The following is a 22,488-nucleotide window of genomic DNA, read 5'->3' on the forward strand; positions in this document are numbered from 1 at the left end:
CAGGTAACAAACCAGCAGAACTTTCCACCGGAGCCACTGCAAATGCAACGATAGGAACATCGACGTCACACGCTTTCTACGCAAGTAGCAAAAGTTATTTAGCAAAAGTACATATACGGGCACTAGAAAAAGGAAATGAACCTTTCATGTAGTTTTCCAGCAAGGAAAGGCTGCTAACACCGGTAGACACAAAAAACACGAGGGAGTCAACCACTAGCAGTTGTCGCTGCAAAAACTCCATCAACCATTTTATGCACTATACATCGCAGCATTTCAGCCCAGGCACGATGGCCCTGTTCGGTAAACCAGAACACTTTTTTTAAGTTTTGAAATTAATTCACAACTTAGGAGCACCCCGTAAACAATCTCCATGTGAGCTTGCGTCAGTGGTGGCGTTTAAACTTGGTGGTGTTTATCACAGGGTGAAAAAATGGCCGCTCATTTCCTGGGCGCATGCTGGTCAGGTCCTCGCCCCGGTCCTTTCTAGCCGCGAGCTCGGCGACGCTCAGCACGGGGGCCTCCGGTGGCACGAAGGCGGAGGTTCCGAACAGAACCGAGCGCGCCATCTCTCCAAAGGCATTGTCGACGTCTCGGATGTTCGTTTCGTTCAAGGTGACTCCGTGCGCCGCATCGGACGCCAACCCCCAGCGGCTACGCCACAGGAGATGTATGGCAAAAACGTTCCGCCAATACGGGTACCCGTGTGGCTCGTACAGGGCGCCCAGCTTGTCCAGTCCGCTTTCCAGGCCGTAGTGCGGACGATGGACGAGATGCGAATGTGGTTGGAGCAGAACCTGGGCGGGCAGCTCGCCAGCGTTGTAGTACCAATTCGAGTTGTTAAACCTGCACAGTGGAAAGTAGGACCATTGAAGGGATAAAGGGCCCCCGCGTCGCTATGCGCTTCGCAATAATTTCTGGGAAGAGATATTGAACGCCACACACTTCCCCTGGTTTGCGCAGCGCCGGACAAGTGTTTCTGTTTCGGCTGGTGTGGCTTTGTGCTCATCTCAGAGGCGCTAAATAAGTGTCAGACTTAAGAGGAAGCTTTAGCTGGGGTGCTCCTATCTAAATACATGTAAAAGGAAATTTTTTTTTCTCGGCAACCACTCCACCAAATTTTACGAGGTTTGTTGCATTTAAAAGAAAAGCTCAAAGTCTAGTGACTGTTAGCTTCGAATTTGCTTGTTAGGTCGTCAATTTTTATTAAAAATTGTCAAAAATCTAAAAGTATCAACGTTACTACTCTGTAACTCAACAATGAGTAACGATACCACAATTCTGTGAATTGAATCTAATAGTACATCTAAAACGGACAAAATTGATGTGTTACACATGAATATAAAAAAAATGTAATATGGAAATACAGCTTTTTCAGGACCCTTGTAACCAACGTAACAAATTCACGTAAGATGTCAAATGACATATCGAATTTCTAATATCAAATGATCTAATAGATGCCGTTTACAGAACCAGCATACATTCGTATTAGGCAAAAGAGGCGTTTCTTCAATGAAACATTTATTCAACCGATCAGTAAGGCTATGCGAAAAGTACTCTTTCAAATGGAATCGAATACCAAATGTAATAGTACCAGAAGCAAGTATACTTATTTATACAATACTTCTCAAATAGCTGGCGGATTATAATCAGTCGTCTTCACTAAGAAATTTGAAACGATGATCAGAATGCAGTATATTCACAATGTTAACAAGCTTTTGTCATTACATTGCGCATGATGAAACGTTCTTTCTTGTATGTACAAAAGGAGCATTAGGCACAAATTATCAGCCTGTTCGCATACTCGGAAATCATTCGGGGAAGCATGAATGATACTGGTTAACCTGGAAGCTTCCACATCTTCGAGTGCAGTAATGCTAGAAACTATGACCATAGATGTTAAGGTAAAGGAAATTAAGGCACTTTATATTCAGGTACAGTTAATTAAAGCACTTGAACCACTGACCTCTGCATGGAGCAAACAAGTAATATGAAGTAACAACGACTTCGAATGAGAATGTCAATTAACTTGAATGTCTGGTGATCGCCCTAGCTTCATTTTCTTTAGCGTATGCTGAAGTGACGGCAAACCTCCTTTTCCTTTGGTCGCTCTCATGTTATTGGTGCAATCTATATTATTTTGTGCAACCATTCTTCATGTTATTTGCGGCGATATGTATTTGTGGCGACCAGTTCTTTGTGGTCTTTACATATTAGCAACAACTCCTGCCCATGGACCCTACGAGAAGATGATAGAATATTTGAAATAAAAAGACAATTTTTTGATAATTACCTGGCCAAGAATGTTACACTCGCAAAGGCACCACCATGAAGGAATTTGCATTGCGGCATGCGCGATTATACACAGATATGCGTAAAAAAACCTAATACTTCAACTGCTTCCATTATAATGTAAAAATAAGCGTCTGCACTTGACGCTTGCATAGATTTTCTGTGCGCGTCATTCCTACTTTATTTTCCTAGAAAGATCCGATGTTTTTCTTTACGTTTATATAATTATGTTTATGTGAGAGAAGGTAAGTGTGTGGACCCCTGAACTAGCTAACTTATCGACTCCCTGAGCCTTTGTACATTGGGTCTTCTCTGAATCGTCTCTCGTCGTCCACGCCTGCTGTTGATACACACTGAGAACTCAACTGCCCCTGCACTGGGCCTTAGAAGACAACCTTCTTAAATACCAGTAGCCTTCAATGCTGCACCTAAATATACAATCATGTTGCGTATGGTTTTCATTGCTACGTTCGCGCTAAAGTTGGGCATTCGCCTGGTGAACTGGCAAACATCAAATTGCTGTATCATGGCGGCGCGTTAGCGGTTTCCGCTTCCATGCATGAGCGCTGTGCAGTAGCTTTTTTTTTTCCTTTGTCCGGAGTCAGTTATGTAGGCTGTAGGCTCCTATACTAGGGCGATTCTATTCGCTCCGAACCCTGGAACCCCCTTTAAATAGGAGAAAGTGGTAATACTCAGTAGTAGTAGAGTATTACCACCCGACTTACCCGCGGTAGCTGTCCATGTAGAGACGAAGAAAGCGCGAATCCTTGTGAAAGAACATCATCATGTTTCCCATGTTAAACCCGTACTCAAAGTTTAGGGTTGCCTCGTATCGGAGGAAGCGTCGCAGAGATTGCATCACGAACACGTCTCGGTCAAAGTAGTAGCCTCCGTACTTCATCAGAGCTCTGATGCGGACCACGTCGGTAGCGTGGTGAGGTTCCTGCGTGAGAAATGCAGGTGTAGAGCAAGGAATTCGGCATCGATTTCAGCCCTGTGCGGTGTCGAATGCATAAAAGTAAGTCACATTTAGTCGCTAATGACTCCGGTACCATTCAGCCACTTATACAGATATTTTCTGGCCGTGGTGCTTGTTAAGAAGCAGAATTTCATGTTTGGCATCAGCGCTATAACTTCTGACATATAGCATAGCTATAAGTCAGGCATAGCATAATTTGCTATGCTGGTTCACAACTATCAACTGTCAACTATCAACTGTAAACTGTCAACTATTAACTGGTTCACTATGCTATCACAACATGCTCTCACGGTAGAATAAGGCGCTTAATTGCTTGTATACTTACTAAAGCGTACTTTGGGGAATCTATAGCAACAATGAACAACGTTTTGTGCCAAATGGTCCTGCTACAGCCCATTGAGTAATATTCAAATATTCGGAGGAACGCAGAGAAGTTAACGTAAATATTTTCAGGTTCTTTCGAGCACATCGTCCAAGCACGTTGTAATTTTTAGTCTTGATCGGCAGTGCTACCTATGAACACAATCCTGTCAATCATCTTAGAGTATTTCACATACGAGGTGCTTCTTTAAGAATGTGCAATATTTTCATGAGAAAGCTAGAGGGGAAGCGAACGCTTTGTTCTGCACAGGAATTTCTACACGAGGCAGACATAAGTTGCCCTAGTAATGTGAATTTATAAAGAATAGTTTAAAGAAAAACGTAAATGATTTTTATGAGTAGGACACGCACTGTTTCTACGAGAAAGAGCGGTTTTCCGGGAATGCCTTATCAAAAAAGGTATCTTTTCTAAGAGTCTGGAGGAAAGAGATTCTACACGCCCAACTACATGGCCCTAATGAAAGGCACTTTTTTTCCGTGGCCAGAAAAATGTCCCGAACTGTGCAAGAAGTTTCCAGCGAAAGTGACCTACGAAGAAAAAAAAAAGTAGTGAGGAGTGTATGTGGGTTTTTTGCCAGCGTTTAGCCCCTCTAACCGCGGGTCTCGAAACAACCAAAAAAGTTCTTTCATAGGAATTAATAATTGAATGAAGTGATTAATTTTGTTAATGCAAGATGTGTAATCGAATACTACGATTACCAGGATTGTCATCATTAGGAAGCAGTCATGAAATCAAACGCAGGATGCTGGATATGAGTATGCTGACCACCAAGCGCGCTTGGATGGGCCATGACAGGCGCATGTGATCAACACAAATCGATTAAAATGGCAGGATTAGCGTGCGGAGCTTATGCGGAGTGGACTTAGCGTGCATTCTGTATGTTTTCATTCATTCAGTCTGGCAGTGCACTGCGTACGACACGCTGTTGAAATAAGAAGTCACATAACAGAAGGGGTCGTTTGACTGACGGCGTGCTTTCGTTATAATAAGCGGTGCGCTTGACGGTGTCTTACGCCCAAGGGTAATCTGCGACCACTGAAGTTAACGTGCAGCACCAGTGCTAGAAAGGAAGTTTACCGCAGGTACTCAGCGCCATGCTACAAGAGGTCAGCTGGGCGCGTTATCTTGAACTTACTGAAAACGCCTGAGGAATTCATAATTTAAGCTGAATAAGACTGAGCTGTTTTCGCTCACGTATTTTCTAGTGCATTTATAGTTTCTAGTGTACAGCGAACGGCCGAGTTTCCGGGCGTCCGCTTTTTGGGAAACGCCCTATATTGCCGAAGACTAAGCGTTACCACCTAGTGTCCCATAGAGTCATCGTATAAGAACGCCTGTAATTTCACACGCAAGAGCCCGTCACTATCCGATTTTCCGGACTTTTTGCCGCAATCCGAAAAGCATTAATCAAAGCCGACACCGCCGTTTTGATTAGCTGGCCGCCTCGAACCAGCGCTCTCGCAAGCAGATCCCCTGGCAGCCGTAGCCACCCACCGCGCAACGCGAGGCTTAGCGGCTTCGACGTTCGCTATTATGGTTCTTGCCGTTCGTTGCCGTGTTTTTCGTTGAAAGAATTCGACGGTGTCAATAATGGCACCAGCTCCGCCTCTGCAATCCTCACGATTACCTTCGAAGCTTAGAAAGCATGACGCTGTCACAGGGGCGGTTCCCGAAAGGCAGCTTTGCCTCACAATACATTTGTTACGCCGTGAAGCGTACGTGCAATACGCAAATCATTGCGCTGAAGCATAAGCGTGGCAAGGGGTAATTGTCACGTCACACAGTACGTGCTCCATGATTATACACGCGTGCACCCGCCGTCTCCTGCACAGTACGTGCACCGACATGCCTAATAAGTGTACTGGCAGGCCTTCAGAGCTTTTGCGGACGAGCCTGTGACGCACTGAGCCCTTAAAGGCGCTGAAATAAATGCATTCATTTTTTTCGGTATGCCCGATTTGTTTTATCCGACGTTTTCGTTGCCCCTAGGAAGTCCGAAACATCGCACGTTAATCATACAACTGACGGATGTTTCAAATGTTCTCTGGGGCGAACGCGCGGTGGAACGAAGACAAGAACAGGAATGACCGTTGCATTGAGGAATGATTAGAAAAGGAACTCTGCCGCCTCTTTAAAGGAGCCTGAGCTCAAAAATTGTTCGCTGACGCGAAGATGCAGGTGACCCTCACCCAAACTAAAATAACTCTTGAATGCAATTAAGCACAAAACGGAATCATTCTGCGTGGGCTGAGAGTATGCGAGGACAGTTGAGGTTTAATTTCCAGCTGCTGAGAAAAACTCACTTGTGACAAAGTTCGGGCCTAATACTAACGCTCTTGCTATCAGTTGATAGAAATAGCTAATTTTCGAAAATTATTTCTTCTGTAGTCATCTCTTTTTACTCGTATTTTAAAATGTTCGACTTAATTTACAATGGGCTTGATCATTTTTCTTTTTCGAACATATTTTTGCTGCGCATTTGACTATCCCCTCCCTTAAATTTTCTATTTTTAATAAAATAAACACAATTCCTTACTATTCAAACTCGATTAGGTATTTTTTTTTATTTCTTCTTCTGCTGACTTGAGAGTGACAGCATCGGGCGACTTGATGTCAGCCTGTTTTAACATCAAAGAAGTTCTGTATCACTCAGAGAAAAGCTGAAAAACTCAGGAAATTTGAAAATGTCAACTTGGTAGACAGCTTGAAAGCGAGAATGCAGCTGCAAGGACACAAGGATGTCAAGAAGGCAGCCCAGCACGACTCCTCGTGGTGCAGAGGAGCGTACTCCAAAGATTAGAATACGTTGCAATGCAATTTGGATGAGAAAACAAGAGTGTGAGTATATGGTTGTAGCTTTTGACAAAATGTTAGCAAAACATTGAAAATACAGTATGTAACACCAAGATGAAAATTCTCAAATGCTGTAGGCAGTCATCTTAACAGTGTGTTTTGTTGTAATGGGTCGCCGATGAGAAAGCCAAGATCAAGTATGCTCTCTGAAGGCAAACACATAGGAGCAAGTGTCATTGAAAAGTTAGAAATGTGTTTTCAAGAAAAGCTGGTCAGTTTTTTTTTTTTTTGAGAAGTGACCGCTTTTTTATTACCTCTCATATATACATTTGACAAGAAATAATGGCACAATACCATTGCAGGTTCGCTTAGTGACATAATGCATTCTTCCCATGAGCACGTTGCCTGTGCCCGCTATAAAAAGCAACAACTCATGCTTGGTTTGCTGAGACATATTTTAACAGCCCGTAAATGCAAGGGTGCAAATACAAACGACTATCGTCCTGTATTTCTAACGTTGAAATGAAGCAGACAGATTTTCATGTCCTTCCTTTCATTTATTTTTTACACTTAATTTCCTCTTAGGTTTCAGAAAGAGGAAGCATTGGGGCAGAGTACCCCACGTTTAAGAAGTCGTTATCGTTTCCGTGCATGCTCACGAAACAAGTTCATTACAAGTGCATGTGGCTTCGAAAGCGGTAGCAATGAGCAATTAAGGCCTTTAACTATGCACACCATGGTGCGCACCTTACGTCTAAATTGGAAGCCGGAGGGTCGCTTGCAATTGAAAAATTATTTTGGCACATGTAAAATGGTGGCTTCTTCTTCTGGGAAATAGTCATATGAGTGCTTCTGGCAGGCATTTCAGATTTTGTTTAAGGTGACTTCATCTGGTTGCCAACCAAGTATGGTAGTGGAGGCGGGGTTGTTCTCCATGCAAAGAACTGAGAACATCTGCATGGAACACTTGCTCATCAATTCGCGGATGGGAAAATATAGTGTCAATCAAGCAAAAGCGCCATAAGTTTGATGGTTTCTGCAGACATAGTTTTTATAAGGCAAAATAAAATTAAAACATTTTGGCACATAGTGAATTTCAGGACTTAAGATAGAGCACACCGTGAGGCACTGTATTAGTCTTCCTAGAATAATATATACTTCTTTTGAGAAAAAGGTTTTGAAAAGTGCAATAATTTTTCCTATTTTAGAGTACCGTAAGCACTTAAGTAGGAAAAAGAAAGCTTCGGTTTCAGGTAGTTGGTTTATTCTGCAAGTATAGCCACATTCAAAATCCATGTGCATGGAACGCATCTGTTAAACAAGATGGTGCCTTTCCCAATGTATGATTTGCTTCTTGTCTTTTTCGTGCACTGCGCTGCCAATACTTATGTTTATGTAGCTTTTTATGCATCATATTCTACACATCTGATTTTTGGACCACATCTGAAGCCATGCTAAACTTTAGTTAGATTGCATTTTCAACTAGTAACGGTAATTGGTCATGTAATTATGCAAGCTCTTCCTCAGAAGTATAGCGTCCATATCGTGATGCGGGATAAAACCTACCATATATGACAAACATTTGATGCGCAAGATTTAATGCTAATGTACCTTACAGTTTTATACCCCTTTTCTACACACTAGATAATATAGTAAAATTTATTTTATTCATTTGTGAGAAAGTGTAACGGATCGATCCCACCTGCAACAGGAAACTACTTTCATGAGTACGCCAACCAAATAGGAAATACTATACGCCTCCGTGCCGCTTTGAGACTGGGCGGGATGTTGCTGCAGAGCCATGACAAGACACGCTTACAAACAAAGGGGCGCAGCCCATACAAGAAAAGCGTTATGTGAAATATTTATAACCAAAGCTAGACCTGCGGCGTCACATGAGAATATACGACACATTTCTAAATGCACTGTACTCAGAAACATCCATATGTTGTATGGGACGTTATCACATGATTTGCTGTCTGAGAATATGGCGCAAACAAAAAAAGTTTCCTCCACAATTTATCTACGTTACCAGCACCTTCCTTAGCAGCTCTTCTGGTAACCTCTACTATATAAGTGCATGCGTTTTGTGCTAGAAGTGCGCCTACTCGCTAGTTTTTGCCACACATTCTTTGTTCGATCGTAGTGTCAATATTTTACGAGTATGCGCACGTTTGTTCTATGTTTAAATTTACACCGTAAACTTCATTTTTGAAAAGCTGGAGCCAAATAAATTTAAATGATACTTCTACACTGTAATAGTGATGAAACTTTGGGCACGTACTTATGTTTTATTTGAAGACGTGTTGTAAAGTTCATGGGCATCATCGCAATCTCATTTTATGTGTGTGAATATGTTTCAGAAATTATTATTCGGTTTGTCTTGTGACTGATTAATAGAGATTTCGACCTTTTTAGAGAAAAATAGTTCCATTTGAGTAATTCGGCAACTACAGGTCACATCCAATTCACCCAGCATAAGTGCAGGAGCTGCTTTTGAAGGAATCAAATATTCCCCTAATATAAGTATTGCGATTCCCTGCTAATATGACCATGGCTCTACATCATGAACGCTTTCACACTGTTAGAAATAGAACTAACACTCTGTTCTGAAGGAGTAAAGCCTCGCGGTAAGGAGTACAAGACCTCTGTTTTGGGGAGTAGAAACACTCTGCTTGGAGGAGTAGAAGTACTCGGTTTGGGGGAGTACTGAGCTGCGCCACAATTCGCTCTAGTGATCATTGTGGGAAATATATAATTGGGAGCAGCATAAGGCTTTCTGACTGAACCGCGTTCATTTACCTTTATAGGTATGCCAAAAACCTCCTTGGGAAAAACTGCGGGGATGAAGGTGAAGTTGATGCCTTCCAGAAAGCGAGTGTAGTTCCCTTCAAAGCCGCAAGGACTGCAGTGAACGTATATCTTCTCGGGCCGATGGTTCAAATACATGGAGCGGAAGGTCACCACGTCAATGAACTCCACATTGGGCGAATTGTACCTGCGCACATGTCAAGAGTATTACATTTAACAGCAAATACCTGTTAAGGCGTCGTTACACACATGCTTACTGATCCCGTAGAGAAAGTTGCAGAGTAATATGCGGCATGTCATTCATGTCCAAGTGTTAACTACAACAAATTGTGCAGCAGGAAAGCCGCATTTGTGTTGCACCCGCAATTCATTCGCTCACGCTATACAGAGGAGCAGCAAACCGACAAAACACACATGCAGAAACAAAGACTCATCATGGCGGCCATGACGTATTTGCATTTCCTGCAAGAATAAATTCCGATGTTTGCAGCAGAGAAAAGCATGCTCTTCTATACCGGCTTCGGTTCCTCGAGGGAGCCGTTACCGAGGGTGCTAATTCATTTTGCCACAATTCACCATCGCCAGCCTGCTTGGCGGTTCATCATCATCATCATTATAAATAACAGCCACCTGGCTACGCCCACTGCAGGGCAAAGGCATATCCTGTACTTCTCCAACTACCCCGGTTATGTAGACCTAGACCACTATTGTTGCCATGTTGTCCCAGCAAACTTTCTTAATCTCATCCGCCCACCTAACTTTCTTCCACCCCCTGCTACGCTTCCCTTCTCGAAATCCAATGCGTAACCCTTAAAGACCATCGGTTATCTTCCCTGCTCTATACTTGCCCTGCCCATGCCTATTTCTTTTTCTTGAGTTCAACTAATAGGTCATTAACTCGCGTTTGTTCCCTCCACCCATCTGCTGTCTCCTTATCCCTTAGCGTTAGACCCATCATTCTTCTTTCTATAGCTCGCTGCGTTGTCCTCAATTTAAGCAGAACCCTTTTCGTAATCCTCCAGGTTTCTCCCCCGTAAGTGAGTACTGGTAATACACAGCTGTTACACACTTTTCTCGTGAGGGACAATAGAAACTTGCTGTTCATGATCAGAGAATGCCTGCCAAACACACCTCAGCCCATTCTTATCCACAGTCACTACCTGCCCTAAGTAGATGTATATCTTACCAATTCCAGAGTCTTGCTACCTATTTTAAGCTGCTGTTCTCTTCCGAGACTGTTAAACATTACTTTAGTTTTCTGCTAATTAATTTTTAGGCCCACCATTCTGCTTGGCCTGTCCAGGTCAGTGAGCATGCATTGCAATTGGTCCCCTGAGTTACTAAGCAAGGCAATATGGTCAGTGAATCGAAACTTACTAAGGTACCGGTAGCGGTACCGGTACGCTCGAAGTCATGAGGCATTGCGTATACAGGGTGGCCAGTTTTTCTGTAACAATGTGCCCACCATATTTCAACAAATCTGCTGTTACCTGATCCTCCCCAGCTGCCTTCCCCCGTTGCATAGCTCCCAAAGCTTTCTTTACTTCTTCCGGCGTTACTTGCGGGATTTCAAATTCCGCTCGACCATTCTCTCTTCCATTATCATCGTGGGTGCCATTGGTACTGTATAAATCTCTATAGAACTCCTCAGCCACTTGAACGATCTCATCCATATTAGTAATGATATTGCCGGCTTTGTCTCTTAACGCATACATCTGATTCTTGCCTATTCCTAGTTTTTTTCTTTACTGTTTTTAAGCTTCTTCCGTTCTTGACAGCATGCTCAATTCTACCCATATTATACTTCATTATGTCAGCTATCTTGCGCTAGTTGATTAACTTTATGGTTCAAGTTCAGCATAAAAAAGAATTTTTCACGCAAGTTGTCTACCACACCTGCCGTGCTGAAAATTTTCCAGCTAGCTGTGTGACATGCAGCATGCAATGCATATTTATTGCCTGAAAATTAGGTGACATTGTCCTTTAGCTTAATAGTACACATCCAATTACCACCGTTGGTGCCAGAGGCTTCAGATTGATTGGGCAGTGGTTGTCACATACACAATTTAACGCAGCCAGTGGAAACACCATACTGTACACATTTCTCGGTCACGTGATCGTGCAGCATTCTTTTAGTGGGTAAACGACTACCACGCCACTCTTTATACTCTGCACAGTATTTTGCACAAACCATATGAGGCGCGTGAGTGCGCTTCATACTGTTTTTTTTATTGGCCTGCATTGCTTCGACAATGTACCCAGGGTGCACAGGCATACTTTAAAAGGCCGATCCTGGGGACCGTGCGACAGTAAACTAAAGATTGAATAGAGCAGATGCGGCAATTATCAACCCCAAGAATTCTCATAAAAAGGTTTGCTTTATTAAAGGAATTGTGCTTTTTATGGTGTAAATTTCCTGCAATGAGAATACTCAGGTATCGCGCATTCTTCACCTAATAATTCCGCAAAAAGTTATGGCCGCCAGCGTGGACATAACCAAGGGTATTAATGCTGACAGCAGGGTCGTAGCTATGAGCCATTCGACAGACTGTAGCAAGGAGGCATGGTCAGGACAATCCTGGACGGCCCGCAAAAAATTACTCGCTTTAAACCTGTCGGAAAAGTGTTGGTATCCTTTGAGTGTCTTCAGTTCTCAAAAGAACAGCGAACGACGATTTTACCACAGGCCTCCTTAAGTAATATAGATAGATTTATGTTAGCCAGAAGACGTGCTCGACTTCACAAATTGTCTGACTCACCTTACTAAGTGCAATATGTCCGGCACTATGTTATAGCTGTATCCCGAGATTTCGTCCGCGTCATAGAAGCTCTTTGGAGTATGCTCCCTTTGCGCCGGAATTTGAATTTGTGGGTAGGTTTTCGTGCCGAAGAACTTTAAAAGGCCGTACATTGTCCCGGCAACTATGAAGAATGTTAGGACTGCCAAGTCCACGTCAAACCTAAAGAAAGAGGGTGGAATGCATCACAGACACTGCAAGGTTTGGATAATCAAATCAGTGCCGCGAGATCAAACAACGCCTCCTAGGTGGCATAACACTGGTGCTCTTCTAACCCTGACATCATGCTATCTTGCCCGAATGCCATAGAAAACATCCAATGCTCCTGTCATGTCCGCGGCGATTTCGACGTCACTGTTTTCGTCACAAATGGCTTTGGCAGCGCCTCATAGACATCAGGCTTGTGCACTCTGCTGTATGCCATTGTGATCCCTAGGCCGAAATTAGTATTGCTCGGCCCATCGTGACCAAAGAGGTGACGTCGAAATCAGCATGGCTTTTTCACCGTGGCTGCTTTTAAGCATCCTCCATTCCTGAGAGCATTCTCAATTCTATCCATGTGAGCTATCTTACGTTTGTTGTTTAACTTTGTTGTTCATGTGGGGCATAAAAAAATGTAGGACACAAGTTGTCTACCCCACCTGCTGCACTAAACATTTTCCTGCTATCTGTGTGACGTGCAACAAGCAATGCATATTTATTGCCCGAAAATTAGTTGATATTTTACCTTCTACTTAATAGTACACATGCAATTACCACTGTGTGGTGCCAGAGGCTTCATATTGATTGGGTAATGGTTGTCACATACATAATTTAGTGCAGCCTGCGGAAACACCATACTCTACACATTTCGGACAGTACTCTGTTGAAACTCTGCAGACAGTACTCTGCTTTATGACATCGTGCTGCGTAGGCCGAAGTGCTGCGTATGCCGAATTGCTAGGCCCGGCGTGATCAAAGCGGTGACGTCGAAATCACCGCGGCTTATCCACACCACATAAATAGGAAAAGGCGGGCTCACTACGTTTCATGAAGTCATGCTACCTCACCCTTAATTTCGATTGCCAAGGCTGGAGTGACGATTGTCGTGACGTCAAAATCCCAACCGCTACTCGGGAGTACCCCATTGGATTCTATGGCAATCGGGCAAGGTAGCATAGCCTGACGGATCGAACTGCATCGGTCTCCTGCTATCAAAGAAACGTTGGCATTGCAGTGCAAATTTCCGACCAAGTTGCGTGACGTCACAAAGCAGAGCGCAGAGGCCGGCTACATAGGGTGGTTTGCGTCGTAGCTGCCTCGTAGTTGGGCAATGAGTAGCGATGGTCGTAAAATTGCCTTGTGCACTACGCTTTTGCCTCCATTATCTCCTTTTCAAACAGCTAATTCATCTATCTTCTTTGGCACAAATTCGGATCTCACCATTTGGATCTCGGAGGGTTTATCGAATACTATACGGACACAGGCAAAGTACGAATATTTATGTAGCTTACTGTGCCCTTCTAGCTTATATAATTATTCATAAAGTTAAGTTTTAGATGTCTCATCTATATACAGACTGAATTGGTTAGACTGCAAAATATGTTCGACCGAAACTTGAGTATGATAATCGGCCTAATTGTGTTTACATCAATTCCGCTCAGACATTCGACAACAGTGTTCATCATAAGCCTCTAGAATCATTACATCATTGAAGTTCACTAAAGTTCATTAAAGAATATGTTCAAGTATGTTGCATGAAATAGACGTCAGGAAGATCCGTAGGTAGTTATTAGCACAATATTTTGCATCGGATTTAAACATAGGGATTACATATGCTTATATCCAATCTTCTGGGAAGCAACCTGTGTTGAGTGACTGCTCAAATATTAGTTTGAATAAGTATGTTGATTTGTTGCAGGTTAATTTCTGAAGTTACAGCCGCTTTAGACTGTCATGGAACGCGTGACCTGGTTTTGAGGAGGGGAATGCCCTAACGACAAAGTCAATTTGCGTTGTGTTAGCAGCTAAAGGAGGAAAAGAGAGAGAGAGCAAGAGATGGAAAAAAGAGTTTCATAGTATATGACGATGTTGGCTTCTCTAATTCACACTCCTTGTCAAAAGTACACAGGCCACGTTGGCGTGCCGCAAGTTTTAACACACTAGAGATGGAAAACAACTCCCGTACTCAGTACGCAGGGATAGCGAGTGTCAGGAATGCCACGAGAATCGAATCCCTAATATGCGTCGGAAAGACTCTGCGTAACCCAAATTTTGACAAAAGCTGAGCGACCTCGTCAACCACTGAGCGCCACAGCGTTGATCCAATCCTCGTAAATTGATCAGATGGTCCTGGTTGGGTTTATGCAGGTTTCGGTTTCCGTAAATTAGGTTTCAGCAAGTTTGCATCCCATTGCGCTCTGTTTCCCATCGTTTTTGCATAGAATCAATGCAATTTAATAAAATAAAGGACCGCGCGTGGCGATTGTTTTCCTTCTTGCCCTAAGTCAGGGGCCCGAATGCTTCAATTACCGGAACTCTCTGTTCTTCACCCCTTTGCCTATAAGGATAGAACAGAACCGAGAAAAAACAAACTTGGTAAATGCCGGAAAACATTTCAGACATACCACTGAAAGAGTTCCGGCAAACGACTGAAGAAGCCTGCCCGACGGGTCATTTCTTTCGGGTGTCCAAGCAACTCATTTCGTGGCTCCATTATGGCTACGTTTTCTTCTTCTGAGCAATAAATGGCACATGCCCACACGGGTGCAGACCAGCATGCACGCGCCAAGAGGAAGAAGAAGGGAAAGCAAATACCAAATTAGGTTCTAGCATTCAATTTTAGCCGAATATACATCTAAATATATAATGTAGCATAGGAAATCAAATTTCACTGGGAGGCTTGCAAAGGAAGTATATAGATTTGTATTGTTTTTGCATTATGCAAGCCGATGACGCAATACCGAAAGTAGCACTAAGGGAACATTTACCGGAACGCTCTTATTGGTGGTCTTCAAAGGCTGATGCCCACTAAGAGGGGTCAGCCAAATATCGAGCGGATTTACATCAAAGAAATGAACACGCAGCTTTTCTAATAGGGCAAAAATTCACAGTACGAACCTTAAAATAATACCTATTGGGGGGCATATGGCCTGAGAAAAGTATATGATTAGGCAGAAATACAAAAGCCTTGAAATTAGAATGGTTTTAAATAATTGTAAACAGAATTTATACTAGCACTTCTTCGCTGCGCCCCAGATGTATGTGCGATTGCAGTTGAAGCTAAACGTTCGTTGAAGTGACCATGGCAGAATTACGACGCGTCGTCATAGCTGTCCCACTCAGTTCTTGTCTCTCACTATGATCGTTGCTTTGATTCAAAGCTTGTTTAACGCCTTCCGCTGTGAACACCTTGATATTATAAACACTTCTGTCCTAGCGATGTGATGTCCAACCTCTTGGAAAGTTCTCAAAATTGTGCTTAAATTTACCAAGCCGGCTCGATTTGTTGATGGCTGGCCCGGCCTTCACATGGCCTTCGAGGCTCGGGCGGCATGATCTTGAAGGCCATGGCGTTGTTGCTGTAACCAAAACAGCTTCTGGGACGAGTATTTTGTCTCGTGATATGACGTGCACGTTGATACGTCGTTCCCTTGATCGAAACCTCTTATACCAGCGTCTGAGCGATAATTAGGTGACGCCTAATATATGGTTACAAAATCCAGTTTCGCCGTGTTTTGCGCAGTACTCGCAATATCATGGGTACGTAAATTCCACATTTCTTTTTTAACCTCTTCTAGTCGACCGGTCGTCGCCATTTCGCGACAAACAAAATCTGACCTCATGAATCTCCACTGGATGACTAAGCGAGATGAATGCTGATTGCGAATTGATGTGTAGTCATCCAGCGAAACCCGAGTCAGCATGTCTCGCATTGTCTGACTCAGAAAACAACGTTGCGCGCATAAGGGTTCCAACGAAGCTGAACACTCCAACAAGCTCATGCGGATAGGTGCAATGAAAGAACCCACCATGTCGTCGACACCGTCTGCTTTCCAGATTCATAAGGCGCAACATTGTTCACCGGCCAAGTCTTAATTTGTTCAGTGCGAAAACATGCTATTATAGGGCATTGTTTGTCCTGAATTCGTGTCTGAGCTGTACTTTTGGGAGTACATGACCAGTAGTCAGGGCACCGAAGCTAAAATCAAGGTGTGCCACAACAGCGGGCCGTGGAGCGTTTGCTTCATGCGCAAGCGTAACTGGCCATCTCTTCAAATTGGCGGGACATGTGTGAGGCCACGAAGGAACCGAACGAGGATCAAGATCCTCGAGGGGATCAAAATAGCGTGCCGGGGAAAGTAGGAAAGAGCGCGGTTGCGTGGCAACCAAGGATGGTGTAGGTAACGTTGAGCGAAGTGCGAAGGGGAGGGAAGGTGGATGCGAGCTGGGTTCATGTCCTCTGGCAGTTGCTACGCGTTTCCGTTGCGATGCATGCGCATCGGTTTGGTCTCGTGATAACATCGTCCTCGCGCACCGTACGCTGTGGGTTCGAGTGAAAGCGTGCGACGGCGGGCCGACAATGGCGGCTCCATCTCGCATGCGCAAGGGTACGAAGCGCGCCGTATTCCGTCGCGAGCATGTTAACCGAGGAGCGGAAGGAGGGGGAGGGGCGTTGTACTTCAGCTGCGAGTGGTCGCGAAGGCTTTATCTTGAAAGCGATACCCTTTAGGGGCACAGTATACGTGATCCCACACTGCGTTTTCACCGATGAGTTTCTGTTGGAGCGATAGACAGTGCGAACGTCACTTCGCTCGCTGTTGCTGCCGCGATTCCTCACGCCAGCGTTTAGTCATGCGCATGTCCGTGGTTATCGAGGGTGAAGCGCTCATTTGTGCCTGTACGCGCTGACGCTATGCTGGATGATTTATATAGTATGCGAATGCTTAAAACGGGACGTTCTTCTCCGGCGGGTGCTGCGTGAGGTGCAGCGTCGCGAACCTAGTCTTGAATACAATCCGTGATGTGGACAGTGTAAGCGTCTAGGTGCACCGAAGTCCAATAGCGTCGTGTGCGCTATCGTACCCATATGCTTCCTCTTCACCTGCGCTCACGAAGGATAACGTCACTGTAACATTTTTTTTAGATTCCGTATTTAGGATGCGAGCTGAACGCTATACTCCATTCAAAGAGACACAAAATGTTCTGTGTCGCGTTATTAATCTTTCAGCTTTTCGTGTAAGTGGTGGGCACATTGCGTGCAGCATGCAGAAGGCCAAAATAACTGACTCTTTGATAACTAATGATGACTTATCTAATGAATGAAAACCGGGGTAATTCTTGTATACTACTGTTAGCATTGTGTCGCCTGTGTGTGTATTAGCGCGCGTTGTCATTTCGTTTCTGTACCATGTCATTCTGCCACGCTACAGTAAATAATGGACTATACATACGACCTACGCTTGAGGTAAGTTCGGCATTCCGCGACGAAGGGATGTACATGAGAACTCTATAGTACCTCGTTGCAAGGTGTGTACTACGGTATAAAATGTGCGTCTTATACAAGGGAGTGTTTTATACGTGAACTTTTTCGTAAACATCGCTGCTTTGGGCAAGAAGTGCGTCTTATACAAGAGTCCGACTTATACACTGGAAAATGCGGCATGTTCTTACTTTTGAGAAAGCGCAAGAAATTCAGGAAAAGAGGATACTTTCACTGGAATACCATTTCCAATTACAGTTACCATTTCAAACAACAGGCAAGTGTGAGCTTCAAGTGGTTGTATTATGCGTGTAGTTAGACCATCTGTCCTGCCCTTCTTGCGAACTTTAGCTTATATGGAATATTCCTTGCAATATGTCGTATCAATTAGGTCTAACTTAAGATTCTCAAAAGTGGCGATGATACGAGAAATTACTGCTGTACCAACGCTGATTTGATTATTCAAAGGAAAGGGATAAATCTCCTAAATGGCGAACGCTTGAAACGATGTCAATCAATTTTTTACTGCACTTCGGTTAAACAAAAAAAAAGACGTATCCCTAGTCAAAAGCAATTATATTGCTCATACATTGACAGGTTGTGCCAAATTTCACGAAAATCTACAACCTAAAGCAACTGGAGCGCAGTATACCAATCAACTTGTTCAATACCAAAAACAGCTATCGCCATTACCTACATATATATATATATATATATATATATATGTGTGTGTGTGTGTGTGTGTGTGTGTGTGTGTGTGTGTGTGTGTTCTCTTAAATGCAACCAACGTTACGAACAATGGTTTGATGTTCGGTGAGGAAAATTTTTTCTCCTTGCGCATGTATTTTTATACGGTGCTCCCGAACTACAGCTTCTTCGTAAGCCGTGATCTATATGGTTTCTATCTGGCGCTGTGAAATTAATATAATGGGCATAAACGAATGGATATGAAGAACGTAAATTACGCGGCATGCAGATGACTGCATGAAAGCTTTAATGTGTGGACAATGGTGCATGAGATCCCGCGCGGCTCTTACAGTATTTCATTCTCTGCGCTTTCATCGTGGTTAGGTGAAGGAAAACGAACACTGCCCACTGTTTACATAAAGACCGCGGTGGAGCAAGCAGTCCATTTTTTTACGCACACGGTAAGGATTTTCAACGTGTTCAGCGACTGGTAAATCCATTTTGGAAAGATGCGCTGGAAATTTTAGAGTTGTAATTACGTTTAAACCATACGCTTAGAGCGCACAAGTTTCACATTTTGTGGCTTTAGTTGGTACAGCAGCCCCTCAAGTGCAAAATAAATCTATTTGCCTTTTGCATGTGTTAGGTGAACACCGAACTGAATTATGGGGACGGCAAGATCTTCGACGATGGAATGGTGCGTCAACGTTTGTGGAGACATCAGAATGATGCAAGGGCTTACAGCTGCGCTTTTTCTAATTACGAAGGACTTGTCGAGAAATTCAACTTCGCCCTGCCATCTGCTAGCCGCATGGTTAGCTCAGATGGTAGAGCGGCTGCCCCGGAAAGGCGGTGGTCCCGGGTTCGAGTCCCGGACCAGGACAAATTTTTCTTCCACTTTGAGGCTTTTCTTCCGAGGAACCCGGATGGGTTTCCTTTGTAGCAATTGCTACAACCGGGTGGATGTCTGATTTTCCCTTTATTCACGGAGGACTTGTGGCCGAACGCTGTGCGATCGAGTATGGTAGCAAACATGTGCTCGAATGAGTCAGCGAGTGAAGAAACTTAATCGCAGGTCTGGCGAGGACGCGAACTCGTCCAACGTCAAGACTGTCAGGTCGAGCCCACAAGCCCGGTTGCGGGAAGCCGGACAGCCAGGATTTGCTTTTCTAGAGCAGGGCTACGCAGAAGCGATTGCCGCTCCTCCTTGATGAACTTGGGGTATGTCGACTCGTACTCCAAGATCATGTGCACTAGAGTGGAGGTCTGCCCGCAGGACGGGCAGGCGTCGTCGCGATACACGTCGGGGTAAGCCTCGTCGAGAACGGACAGACATGGATATGTGCTGGTCTGTGGAAGTCTAGGTGAAATGGCTTGCGCCATATTCAACTTGGGGTGAGGGGGTGGAAAGACCCTTCTAGACGTGTAGAAGAATTTAACAATCTCGTTGTGAGTAGTGGGAGCTTGGTCGTGTGGCCCTGTGGCCGCAGGGAGGAGGGGATTTGGTGCTTCTTGCAGAGGAAGCGCGGTCGGTGAGGTCACGCGCAGCCTCGTGAGCAGACTCATTGAGGTTCGGGGGAGCACCCTCGACCGACCTTACGTGAGCGGGAAACCAGTGCATTGAATGATGCGTGAGAGCATATGGACTCGTGCTGCTAAGAAGACGAGCACCTTCCTTGGTGATGCAACCCTTCTGAAAAGCCGTAACTGCCGTTTTCGAATCGGTATAGAACTTGGACCCACGACTGTCTAGCAAGCCGAGGGTGATGGCAGCTCGGTCGGCGACTCCGGCGTCTAAAGTGCGAATTGAGGCACTATACGAAATCTTGCCGCTGCAGTAGACCACAACGACGCCAAAGGTGTTCCCATCGCTATACACCACGGCGTCGATGAGGCTGACTCGAATGTCTCGTGCACGATCTGTTTGAGGATGGCTGCTCCTCTGGCCTTGCGTCTGCCCTCGTTGTTGAACGGATGGACGTTTCGGAGAGTAGTGGTTACTTCGAACTTGTCTCGAATGCACCTAGGGATCGGGGTACTGACCATAGGGAATCCGACAGGGTGGTAACCCAGCTTTTCTAGGATGCATTTACCTGCCGCTATGGTGCTCAGGCGAGTGAGTTGCGCATGTTCTTGGGCTTGGGCAATCTCCTCGGTGGTGTTATGCACCCCCACTTTGAGGAGATCCTCGGTATCGGTTCTGATGGGTAGCCCGAGATGCCTCTTGACTTATTTGCGGATGAAAGCGTTGAGCTTGTCCCGCTCCGCTTTGAGCCAGTTCTGTATAAAAACAATGTACGTGAAGTGGCATAGTATGAAGGCATTCTTGAATTAGGAAGGAACAGCGCCAGCTAAGACGATCACGAGAGGGAGCACTTGTCCTGCGTCGTTCTCCCTCTCGTGATCGTCTTAGTTGGCACTGTTCCTTCCTAATTGAAGTATGCACCATTTGGCCCAAATGAATGTTGTGCTATACGAAGGCATTGATGAGTCTGAGGAAATTATTTTCCTTCATGCCTCACTGCCGGTTTGCAATTCTGCGAACGAGGCGGAAAGCAGTTCCGTTCCCGCGAACAAACACGCCCAGGACCCGAATAACATTGAGGCATCGAATTCCGGTGCGACGGATATACACCTCAATCACGTCGACAGCTTCCTGGATGGCTTCTTCTACTCTTCCGCTCTTCCCTCGCAGCCGCCGGAGCACAATAAGGTGATGTCGGCGTAGATGGTGTGCTTGACTTCCTCGACGCGTGCCAACCTCTCGGAAATACCAATCATACAGTCGTTAAACTGTGTGGGAGAAATGACGGCACCCTGAGGAGTGCCCCACCCTCCGAGGGCCACATCATCGGAGCGGAAGTCCCCAATGCGAAGCTTGGCCTTGCTGTCCGTTAGGAAAGAGTTGACGTAGCTGTGTAATCTGCAACCGAGACTCAGGTCTGAAATGGTATTTACGATGAAGCTGTGAAGTACGTTGTCGAAAACCTTCTCGAGTTCCAGACGGAGGAGAGCCTTGACGTCTCTGGAACGGCCATCCACAATATGAAGATTGATTAGTTTCATGGCATCCTGCATTGAGAGTCCGGTGCGGAAGCCGATCATGTTGTACCTAGCTGTAAGCCTCGTTGACTTCGAAGTGCCCGTTGAGCCTGCTGGGGACGACGCGCTCCATTACCTTGCCGACGCAGGAGGTTAGAGGAATCGGCCTGAGGTTCTCGATGTTCGGGGCATCGCCGGACTTGGGAATTAGCACCGTGCAGGGCATCTTCCATTCTGTAGGAACAACGCCGATTTTTTCAGAGCTCGTTGATCTTCTCGGTCAGAAGGGCGATCGACGTGTCCTCGCGGTTTCTCTACATTCTGTTGGTGACACCGTCTGGACGCGGCGCAGACTTGCGGCTGAGCGTGAAGATGGCCGGTCTGACCTCGGCAACGGAGAAGTCTTCGTCCAGCTCGGGGCATGGAGGGCCTCGGTAGTCCGGGAGTTGGGTCACCGGATCTGCGTCGCGACTGACAGTCAAGTACTTCTGTATGAGTTTTGAGGCGAGTTCATCGACCGTGTGAGACCTGGTGGCTTCTTGAAGCGCCCGGGCCAACGTATGCCTCTGATTTCACTTCGAGCCGCTTTCGTCAAGAAAGTGCTTCAGCATACCCCAGGATTTGCCGTTGGGCATCTCTCCATGGATGGATTCGCAGAGCCCGCCCCGCTACTGGCGTAGCGCCTTACAGTGGTCATCGATGACCTTGTTGAGCTCCGAGATCTTCTTTCGGAGTCTGCGATTGAGCCTTTGAACCTTCTATTGGCGCAGCAGGGCGTTTTGGCCTCGATCAGGTGGGCGAGTTTGCTGTCCGTCCGCTCGACGTTGAGATGTATTTCCACTTTCTTGGTGGCCACGAAAGCATCGTTCCGGACGCCTTCGTACCAGTCTTCGAGAGTGGCTGGTGCCCTGGCTCTGCCGCGTTCTTTCACTGACGCTGCTCCAAGACACCTTGATGTTGGTTTCGAGAATGTAGTGGTCACTGCCGAACTCCATGGCGGTGTTCTCCTAGCCGATGTCTTCAATGTTCCTGACGAATGCACGGTCGGGTGTCTAGTCCCGGGTGATGGAGTCGCTGATGCGCGAAGAAAAATCCTTGTAAGTGACCAGAGTGAGGTCCATATTGTTGGTGCCTTGTCACAGGTTGTGACCCTTGGTAATGTCGAAAACGTAACCCCAGATGCCGTACGGTGCATTGAAGTCACCGTCGACGACCAAGGGTCGAGGGCCGGCCATGTTCTTCGCTT

The 22,488-nt window shown here is 45.3% G+C and overlaps 1 protein-coding gene across 1 annotated transcript; it reads right to left on the reverse strand.

Moving 5' to 3' along the window:
• Nucleotides 1-206: 206 nt before the first annotated feature.
• Nucleotides 207-14,756, reverse strand: LOC135920743 (uncharacterized). The gene is made up of 5 exons (XM_065454983.1): nt 14,659-14,756; nt 12,014-12,214; nt 9,246-9,441; nt 3,015-3,232; nt 207-843 (listed from the first exon to the last, which is right to left on the reverse strand). The coding sequence occupies exons 1-5, from the start codon at nt 14,745-14,747 to the stop codon at nt 384-386; spliced, it is 1,164 nt and encodes a 387-aa protein (XP_065311055.1). The 5' UTR covers nt 14,748-14,756; the 3' UTR covers nt 207-383.
• Between the last annotated feature and the right edge of the window lie 7,732 nt (nt 14,757-22,488).

The sequence above is a fragment of the Dermacentor albipictus genome, chromosome 6, assembly GCF_038994185.2.
Source record: "Dermacentor albipictus isolate Rhodes 1998 colony chromosome 6, USDA_Dalb.pri_finalv2, whole genome shotgun sequence".
NCBI classification, from domain to species: Eukaryota; Metazoa; Arthropoda; class Arachnida; order Ixodida; family Ixodidae; genus Dermacentor; species Dermacentor albipictus.

Bases quoted from the DNA above. Each gene is read 5' to 3' on its own strand.
- LOC135920743 (XM_065454983.1), bottom strand. From the start codon at position 14,747: ATGGAGCCACGAAATGAGTTGCTTGGACACCCGAAAGAAATGACCCGT. The intron at 12,215-14,658 runs GTATGTCTGAAA...CTCTTTCTTTAG, and splicing joins TTGCCGGAACTCTTTCAGTG to GTTTGACGTGGACTTGGCAG. The intron at 9,442-12,013 runs GTGAGTCAGACA...ACATGTGCGCAG, and splicing joins GACATATTGCACTTAGTAAG to GTACAATTCGCCCAATGTGG.